The 10570-nt window shown below is 45.1% G+C and overlaps 1 protein-coding gene across 1 annotated transcript; it reads right to left on the bottom strand.

Annotated features, from left to right (window-relative positions):
- Positions 1 to 9241: 9241 nt before the first annotated feature.
- On the bottom strand, positions 9242 to 10078 carry LOC119287985 (histone H3.3). Its single transcript, XM_037567603.1, has 2 exons — positions 9941 to 10078; positions 9242 to 9842 (listed from the first exon to the last, which is right to left on the bottom strand). The coding sequence occupies exons 1-2, from the start codon at positions 10010 to 10012 to the stop codon at positions 9504 to 9506; spliced, it is 411 nt and encodes a 136-aa protein (XP_037423500.1). The 5' UTR covers positions 10013 to 10078; the 3' UTR covers positions 9242 to 9503.
- Between the last annotated feature and the right edge of the window lie 492 nt (positions 10079 to 10570).

Here is a 10570-nt window from a genome sequence, read left to right on the forward strand (position 1 = left end):
ACCCATTCCATTAGCTTAGCACACGATCGTTTAGTATGTTGTTATTGCTTTCTTCATGACTTATACATGTTCCTATGACTATGAGATTATGCAACTCCCGTTTGCCGGAGGAACACTTTGGGTGCTACCAAACGTCACAACGTAACTGGGTGATTATAAAGGAGCATTACAGGTGTCTCCAAAGGTAGATGTTGGGTTGGCGTATTTCGAGATTAGGATTTGTCACTCCGATTGTCGGAGAGGTATCTCTGGGCCCTCTCGGTAATACACATCACATAAGCCTTGCAAGCATTACAACTAATATGTTAGTTGTGAGATGATGTATTACGGAACGAGTAAAGAGACTTGCCGGTAACGAGATTGAACTAGATATTGGATACCGACGATCGAATCTCGGGCAAGTAACATACCGATGACAAAGGGAACAACGTATGTTCTTATGCGGTCTGACCGATAAAGATCTTCGTAGAATATGTAGGAGCCAATATGGGCATCCAGGTCCCGCTATTGGTTATTGACCGGAGACATGTCTCGGTCATGTCTACATTGTTCTCGAACCCGTAGGGTCCGCACGCTTAAGGTTACGATGACAGTTATATTATGAGTTTATGAGTTTTGATGTACCGAAGGAGTTCGGAGTCCCGGATGAGACCGGGGACATGACGAGGAGTCTCGAAATGGTCGAGACGTAAAGATCGATATATTGGACGACTATATTCGGACATCGGAAAGGTTCCGAATGATTCCGGTATTTTTCGGAGTACCGGGTAGTTACGGGAGAAGTAATGGGCCTTGATGGGCTTTAGTGGGAAGAGGAAAAAGGCTGCTGCGCCCCCCCTCCCCTTTGGTCCGAATTGGACTAGGGAAAAGGGGGCCGGCCACCTCTCCTTCTCCTCCTATTCCTTCTCCCTTCCTCCCCTCTTGGTGGACTCCTACTAGGACTTGGAGTCCTAGTAGGACTCCCTATCCTGGCCGCACCTTTGCCTTGGCCGGCCTCCTCCTCCTCCATCCTTTATATACAGGGGCAGGGGGCACCTCTAGACACACAAGTTGATCCACGTGATCTGTTCCTTAGCCGTGTGCGGTGCCCCCTGCCACCATATTCCTCGATAATACTGTAGCGGAGTTTAGGCGAAGCCCTGCTGCTGTAGTTCATCAAGATCGTCACCACGCCGTCGTGCTGACGGAACTCTTCCTCGACACTTTGCTGGATCGGAGTCCGGGGATCGTCATCGAGCTGAACATGTGCTCGAACTCGGAGGTGCCGTAGTTTCGGTGCTTGATCGGTTGGATCGTGAAGACGTACGGCTACTTCCTCTACGTCGTGTCATCGCTTCCGCAGTCGGTCTGCGTTGGGTACGTAGACAATACTCTCCCCCTCGTTGCTATGCATCACATGATCTTGCGTGTGCGTAGGAAATTTTTTGAAATTACTACGAAACCCAACAGTGGTATCAGAGTCTAGGTTATTTATGTTGATGTTATATGCACGAGTAGAACACAAGTGAGTTGTGGACGATACAAGTCATACTGCCTACCAGCATGTCATACTTTGGTTCGGCGGTATTGTTGGACGAGACGACCTGGACCAACCTTACGCGTACGCTTACGCGAGACCGGTTCCCTCAACGTGCTTTGCACATAGATGGCTTGCGGGCGACTGTCTCTCCAACTTTAGTTGAACCGAGTGTGGCTACGCCCGGTCCTTGCGAAGGTTAAAACGGAGTCTATTTGACAAACTATCGTTGTGATTTTAATGCGTAGGTGAGATTGGTTCTTACTTAAGCCCGTAACAGCCACGTAAAACATGCAACAACAAAGTAGAGGACGTCTAACTTGTTTTTGCAGGGCATGTTGTGATGTGATATGGTCAAGGCATGATGCTGAATTTTATTGTATGAGATGATCATGTTTTGTAACCAAGTTATCGGCAACTGGCAGGAGCCATATGGTTGTCGCTTTATTGTATGCAATGCAATCGCGATGTAATGCTTTACTTTATCACTAAACGGTAGCGATAGTCGTGGAAGCATAAGATTGGCGAGACGACAACGATGCTACGATGGAGATCAAGGTGTCGCGCCGGTGACGATGGTGATCATGACGGTGCTTCGGAGATGGATATCACAGGCACAAGATGATGATGGCCATATCATATCACTTATATTGATTGCATGTGATGTTTATCTTTTTATGCATCTTATCTTGCTTTGATTGACGGTAGCATTATAAGATGATCTCTCACTAAATTATCAAGAAGTGTTCTCCCTGAGTATGCACCGTTGCGAAAGTTCTTCGTGCTAAGACACCACGTGATGATCGGGTGTGATAGGCTCTACGTTCAAATACAACGGGTGCAAAACAGTTGCACACGCGGAATACTCAGGTTATATTTGACGAGCCAAGCATATACAGATATGGCCTCGGAACACGGAGACCGAAAGGTCGAGCGTGAATCATATAGTAGATATGATCAACATAATGATGTTCACCGATGAAACTACTCCATCTGACGTGATGATCGGACATGGTTTAGTTGATTTGGATCACGTGATCACTTAGAGGATTAGAGGGATGTCTATCTAAGTGGGAGTTCTTAAGTAATATGATTAATTGAACTTTAATTTATCATGAACTTAGTTCTGGTAGTATTAGCATATCTATGTTGTAGATCAATAGCTCGCGTTGTTGCTTTCATATATTTATTCTGATATGTTCCTAGAGAAAATTGTGTTGAAAGATGTTAGTAGCAAAGATGCGGATTGGATCCGTGATCTGAGGTTTATCCTCATTGCTGCACAGAAGAATTATGTCCTTGATGCACCGCTAGGTGACGGACCTATTGCAGAAGCAGATGCAGACGTTATGAACATTTGGCTAGCTCGATATGATGACTACTTGATAGTTTAAGTGCACCATGCTTAACGGCTTAGAATCGGGACTTCAAATACGTTTTGAACGTCATGGACCATATGAGATGTTCCAGGAGTTGAAGCTAATATTTCAAGCAAATACTCGAGTTGAGAGATATGAAGTCTCCAACAAGTTCTATTGCTAAAAAAATGGAGGAGAATCGCTCAACTAGTGAGCATGTGCTCAGATTGTCTGAGTACTACAATCGCTTGAATCAAGTGGGAGTTAATCTTCCAGATAAGATAGAGATTGACAGAATTCTCTAGTCACCATCACCAAGTTAGTAGAACTTCGTGATGAACTATAATATGCAAGGGATAACGAAAACAACTCCCCAGCTCTTCGTGATGCTGAAATCAACGAAGGTAGAAATCAAGAAAAACATCAAGTGTTGATGGTTGACAAGATCACTAGTTTCAAGAAAAGGGCAGAGAGAAGAAGGGGAACTTCAAGAAGAACAGCAAGCAAGTTGCTGCTCAAGTGAAGAAGCCCAAGTCTGGTCCTAAGCCTGAGACTAAGTGTTTCTACTGCAAAGGAACTGGTCACTGGAAGCAGAACTACCTCAAGTGATTGGCAGATAAGAAGGATGGCAAAGTGAACATAAGTATATTTGATATACATGTTATTGATGTGTACTTTACTAGTGTTTATAGCAACCCCTCAGTATTTGATACTAGTTCAGTTGCTAAGATTAGTAACTTGAAACGGGAGTTGCAGAATAAACAGAGACTAGTTAAGGGTGAAGTGACGATGTGTGTTGGAAGTGGTTCCAAGATTGATATGATCATCATCGCACACTCCCTATACTTTCGGGATTAGTGTTGAACCTGAATAAGTGTTATTTGGTGTTTGCGTTGAGCATGAATATGATTTGATCATGTTTATTGTAATACGGTTATTCATTTAAGTAAGAGAATAAATTGTTGTTCTGTTTACATGAATAAAACCTTGTATGGTTACGCACCCAATGAAAATAGTTCATTGGATCTCGATCATGGTGATACACATAATCATAATTTTGAAACCAAAAGATGCAAAGTTAATAATGATAGTGCAACTTATTTGTAGCACTGCCGTTTAGGTCATATTGGTGTAAAGCGCATGAAGAAACTCCATGCTGATGGGATTTTGGATTATGAATCACTTGATGCTTGCGAACCATGCCTTTTGGGCAAGATGACTAAAACGCCGTTCTCCGGAACAATGAAGTAAGCAACAGATTTATTGGAGATCATACATACTGATGTATGTGGTCCGGTGAATATTAAGGCTTGCAGCAGGTATCATTATTTTCTGACCTTCACAGATGATTTGAGCAGATATGGGGATATCTACTTGATGAAACATAAGTCTGAAACATTTGAACAGTTCAAAGAATTTCAGAGTGAAGTGGAAAATCATCGTGACAAGAAAATAAAAGTTTCTACGATATGATCGCAGAGGTAAAATATTTGAGTTACGAGTTTGTTCTTCAATTAAAACAATGTGGAATAGTTTCACAAACTCATGCCACATGGAACACCACAGCATAATGGTGTGTCCGAACGTCATAACCGTACTTTATTAGATATGGTGCGATCTATGATGTCTCTTACCGATCTACCACTATCATTTTGGAGTTATGCATTAGAGACAGCTGCATTCACGTTAAATAGGGCACCACCTAAATCCGTTGAGACGACACCGTGTGAACTATGGTTTGGCAAGAAACCTAAGCTGTTGTTTCTTAAATTTGGGGTTGCGATGCTTATATGAAAATGTTTCATCCTGATAAGCTCAAACTCAAATCGGAGAAGTGCGTCTTCATAGGATATCCAAAGGAAACTATTGGATACACCTTCTATCACAGATCCGAAGGCAAGACTTTTGTTGCTAAATTCGGAAACTTTCTGGAGAAGGAGTTTTTCTCGAAAGAAGTGGGTGGGAGGAAAGTAGAACTTGACGAGGTAACTATACCTGCTCCCTTATTGGAAAGTAGTACATCACAGAAAATTGTTTCTGTGACACCTACACCAGTTAGTGAGGAAGCTAATGATGATGATCATAAAACTTCAGAACAAGATACTACTGGACCTCGTAGATCAACCAGAGTAAGATCCGCACCAGAGTGGTACGATAATCCTTTTCTGGAAGTCATGCTACTAGATCATGATGAACCTACGAACTATGAAGAAGCGATGGTGAGCCCAGATTCCGCAAAGTGGCTTGAAGCCATGAAATCTGAGATGGGATCCATGTATGAGAACAAAGTATGGACTTTGGTTGACTTGCCCGATGATCGGCAAGCAATTGAGAATAAATGGATCTTCAAGAGGGAGACGGACGCTGATAGTAGTGTTACTATCTACAAAGATAGAATTGTCGCAAAAGGTTTTCGACAAGTTCAAGGTGTTGACTACGATGAGATTTTCTCACCCGTATCTATGCTTAAGTCTGTCCGAATCATGTTAGCAATTGCCGCATTTTATGAAATCTGGCAAATGGATAAACAAAACTGCATTCCTTAATGGATTTACTAAAGAAGAGTTGTATACGATGCAACTAGAAGGTTTTGTCAATCCTAAAGGTGTTAACTAAATATGCAAGCTCCAGCGATCCATCTATGGACTGGTGCAAGAATCTCGGAGTTGGAATATACGCTTTGATAAGTTGATCAAAGCATATAGTTTTATACAGACTTGCGGTGAAGCCTGTATTTACAAAAAAGTGAGTGGGAGCACTACAACATTTCTGATAAATATATGTGAATGACATATTGTTGATCGGAAATAATGTAGAATTATTCTGCAAAGCATAAAGGAGTGTTTGAAAGGAGTTTTTCAAAAAAAGACCTCGGTGAAGCTGCTTACATATTGAGTATCAAGATCTATAGAGATAGATCAAGACACTTGATAAGTTTTTTCAATGAGTACATACCTTGACAAGATTTTGAAGTAGTTCAAAATGGAACAGTCAAAGAAAAGGTTTCTTGCCTGTGTTACAAGGTGTGAAGTTGAGTAAGACTCAAAGCCCGACCACGACAGAAGATAGAAAGAGAATGAAAGTCATTCCCTATGCCTCAGTCATAGGTTCTATAAAATATGCCATGCTGTATACCAGATCTATTGTATGCCCTACCACTGAGTTTGGCAAGGGAGTACAATAGTGATCTAGGAGTAGATCACTGGACAGCGGTCAAAATTATCCTTAGTGGAATAAGGATATGTTTCTCGATTATGGACGTGACAAAAAGGTTCGTCGTAAAGGGTTACGTCGATGCAAGTTTTTGACACTAATCCAGATGATTCTAAGTCTCAATCTGGATACATATTGAAAGTGGGAGCAATTAGCTAGAGTAGCTCCGTGCAGAGCATTGTTGACATAGAAATTCGCAAAATACTTACAGATCTGTATGTGACAGACCCGTTGACTAAAATTATCTCACAAGCAAAACATGATCACACCTTAGTACTCTTTGGGTGTTAATCACATAGTGATGTGAACTAGATTACTGACTCTAGTAAACCCTTTGGGTGTTGATCACATATCGATGTGAACTATGGGTGTTAATCACATGGTGATGTGAACTATTGCTATTAAATCACACGGCGATGTGAACTAGATTATTGACTCTAGTGCAAGTGGGAGACTGAAGGAAATATGCCCTAGAGGCAATAATAAAGTTATTATTTATTTCCTTATTTCATGATAAATGTTTATTATTCATGTTATAATTGTATTAACCGGAAACATAATACATGTGTGAATACATAGACAAACAGAGTGTCACTAGTATGCCTCTACTTGACTAGCTCGTTAATCAAAGATGGTTATGTTTCCTAACCATGAACAATGAGTTGTTATTTGATTAACGAGGTCACATCATTAGTTGAATGATCTGATTGACATGACCCATTCCATTAGCTTAGCACACGATCGTTTAGTATGTTGCTATTGCTTTCTTCATGACTTATACATGTTCCTATGACTATGAGATTATGCAACTCCCGTTTGCCGGAGGAACACTTTGGGTGCTACCAAACGTCACAAGTAACTGGGTGATTATAAAGGAGCATTACAGGTGTCTCCAAAGGTAGATGTTGGGTTGGCGTATTTCGAGATTAGGATTTGTCACTCCGATTGTCGGAGAGGTATCTCTGGGCCCTCTCGGTAATACACATCACATAAGCCTTGCAAGCATTACAACTAATATGTTAGTTGTGAGATGATGTATTACGGAACGAGTAAAGAGACTTGCCGGTAACGAGATTGAACTAGATATTGGATACCGACGATCGAATCTCGGGCAAGTAACATACCGATGACAAAGGGAACAACGTATGTTGTTATGCGGTCTGACCGATAAAGATCTTCATAGAATATGTAGGAGCCAATATGGGCATCCAGGTCCCGCTATTGGTTATTGACCGGAGACATGTCTCGGTCATGTCTACATTGTTCTCGAACCCGTAGGGTCCGCACGCTTAAGGTTACGATGACAGTTATATTATGAGTTTATGAGTTTTGATGTACCGAAGGAGTTCGGAGTCCCGGATGAGACCGGGGACATGACGAGGAGTCTCGAAATGGTCGAGACGTAAAGATCGATATATTGGACGACTATATTCGGACATCGGAAAGGTTCCGAATGATTCGGGTATTTTTCGGAGTACCGGGTAGTTACGGGAGAAGTAATGGGCCTTGATGGGCTTTAGTGGGAAGAGGAAAAAGGCTGTTGCGCCCCCCCTCTCCTTTGGTCCGAATTGGACTAGGGAAAAGGGGGTCGGCCACCTCTCCTTCTCCTCCTATTCCTTCTCCCTTCCTCCCCTCTTGGTGGACTCCTACTAGGACTTGGAGTCCTAGTAGGACTCCCTATCCTGGCCGCACCTTTGCCTTGGCTGGCCTCCTCCTCCTCCATCCTTTATATACAGGGGCAGGGGGCACCTCTAGACACACAAGTTGATCCACGTGATCTGTTCCTTAGCCGTGTGCGGTGCCCCCTGCCACCATATTCCTCGATAATACTGTAGCGGAGTTTAGGCGAAGCCCTGCTGCTGTAGTTCATCAAGATCGTCACCACGCCGTCGTGCTGACGGAACTCTTCCCCTACACTTTGCTGGATCGGAGTCCGGGGATCGTCATCGAGCTGAACATGTGCTCGAACTCGGAGGTGTCGTAGTTTCGGTGCTTGATCGGTTGGATCGTGAAGACGTACGGTTACTTCCTCTACGTCGTGTCATCGCTTCCGCAGTCGGTCTACGTTGGGTACGTAGACAATACTCTCCCCCTCGTTGCTATGCATCACATGATCTTGCGTGTGCGTAGGAAATTTTTTGAAATTACTACGAAACCCAACACCTCGAAGATCAAATCATCGAATCCATCTTCCTCTATCCCAATTTCAGCCATCAAAGTCTCCGGCTCATTTCCTCCGACGATCGTGACGACGACGGAGCCGGCATCTTCAACCCTAGGACAGCCCCGGGGGGGTGCCCGGCCTCCAAAACCCTAGCGCTCAGTCCCACCAAGGCTGGGAAGCGACACAAGGTCGCCCCGTGATCGGCCCAATCGAAGAGGGGAGGGGAGCGATGATGATGTGGATCTCAACGGCGGCGCAGTCGCCGAGAGGAGGGAGCCCTAACGAGAGGGGAACATTATGGTGGTGGCCTCGCCAGTCCACCATCATACTGTGTTCATCTATGTTCATATGATTATCGACATAGATAGTTTCTCATGTTGCATGGATAACATGGTTTTTGAGGGGTTGAAGTTGGAGTAGATAGATTCTCATGTAGCATCGATAACAAGGCTGACCGGTCACTATTCTTGGACACCTCTGGAAATGTACAAGGGCTGGATTTGATTTGCCATATCAAGCTGTAGATGCTCTTATTAACAGTAAAACAAGCCAATTCCTTTTGCTTTTCAAACGTGTTTTGCCGCTTTCTTACTGGACGAAGCAAAATTTCCTTCCTAGTTCCTAGCACAAGCGTTCCTGGTCGAAACACGCGTTGCCCCAAAATTGGTCAGCCAAGGCAAACAAGAAAAAAAAAAAGGCTTTTGAACTGTGCAATCTGGAGTCGACGAGAATCCCGTCGGCCACACGGCACACCCGGAGACATCAAACCAAACCGGGACCCACTGCCATCGCAAAGTACTCCTATCAATCAAATTGACAAAAAGGGATCGCAAACATTTACAGTTTCGAATGATCAAAGAACAACCACGTCAAATGTGGTAAGCAATTCAAACGATCCAAAAAAATGTTCACAATTACTCGGAACCTACATTTCAGCCCTTTCGGCGCAATTAAATGTGGTAAGCAAATAGGTTTGGTTTGCGCCGAAAGGACAAGGAAATGGGCAGACGAGTCTTTGCAGCAAATTAAGTAAGCAGATGAGATATGTTTGCAACATTGCAAACCAAACGAATGGGCAGACGAATCTTTGCAGCTACGGTAACCAATCACGTGTTCTTTTTTTACAGCGAATCAAAAGTTGCCTTTCACTCACTACGAGCTTACAGAATCTAATCTAAAAGGACAAGGAAATCAACTACTAGTACTAGCGCGCGAGGAACGGCAGGCGGTGGCGGTTGCGCGCTGGCCTGGCCTAGGCGCGCTCCCCGCGGATGCGGCGGGCGAGCTGGATGTCCTTGGGCATGATGGTGACGCGCTTGGCATGGATGGCGCACAGGTTGGTGTCCTCGAACAGCCCCACCAGGTACGCCTCGGCCGCCTCCTGGAGGGCCAGCACGGCGTGGGACTGGAAGCGGAGGTCCGTCTTGAAGTCCTGCGCGATCTCCCTCACCAGGCGCTGGAACGGCAGCTTGCGGATCAGCAGCTCCGTGCTCTTCTGGTACTTGCGGATCTCCCGGAGCGCCACGGTACCGGGCCTGTAGCGGTGGGGCTTCTTCACTCCGCCGGTCGTCGGCGCCGACTTCCTCGCCGCCTGATGAGCACACAACGGCGATTCAAACCCAAAACGTCAGCACGCAAATCTCGAATCAACAAGGATGAATGAACAGATCGAAATCGAAACGAGCGCACCTTGGTGGCGAGCTGTTTGCGGGGGGCCTTGCCACCGGTGGACTTGCGGGCGGTCTGCTTCGTACGGGCCATGGCCTCCTCGGCGACTTCCAAAAGAGGCTTCCTTCCAAAACTGGAAGGCGACGAAGTGGGTCGTTGGAGCAGGAGAAAGCGGGGCGGGAGCTTTATAGGTGGGGGTGGGCCGAGGCGGTTTCTTGTCACAGCACTGCCGTTTGGGAAAAGGAATCAATCGGATTGCGCGCAGATCCGACGGCTGCAGTCCGCGTGGAGGAAGCACGCGATCCGCGTGCTCGGCGCTGAATGGTGGCGAGGCGGGGCGGATCGGTGACGTGGCTCTCTGAGTCGGGCCGTGGTGGCCGTGCGTCCGTTCCATCATTATTATATGCGCGCGTGCCCCGGCCGATTGGCCGTCTCGGAAGTCACGACAGTCCGTTTGACCTTTGGCCTTTTTTTTTGAGGGGAGCTTTGGCTTTTTTATAGCAGTGCCACTATGCACACGAGAGTGCGTGCGTGCGTGCACCATTTTTGGACGACAATGCAATCAAAGCCGCCCATGCATTGCAACTTGAGAGTGTCATGTTGTGGACGGCTTATCCTTCTGATTTTTTTTGAAATACAACTCCCGTATTA

This window comes from Triticum dicoccoides, chromosome 4A, assembly GCF_002162155.2.
Source record: "Triticum dicoccoides isolate Atlit2015 ecotype Zavitan chromosome 4A, WEW_v2.0, whole genome shotgun sequence".
Classification (NCBI taxonomy): domain Eukaryota; kingdom Viridiplantae; phylum Streptophyta; class Magnoliopsida; order Poales; family Poaceae; genus Triticum; species Triticum dicoccoides.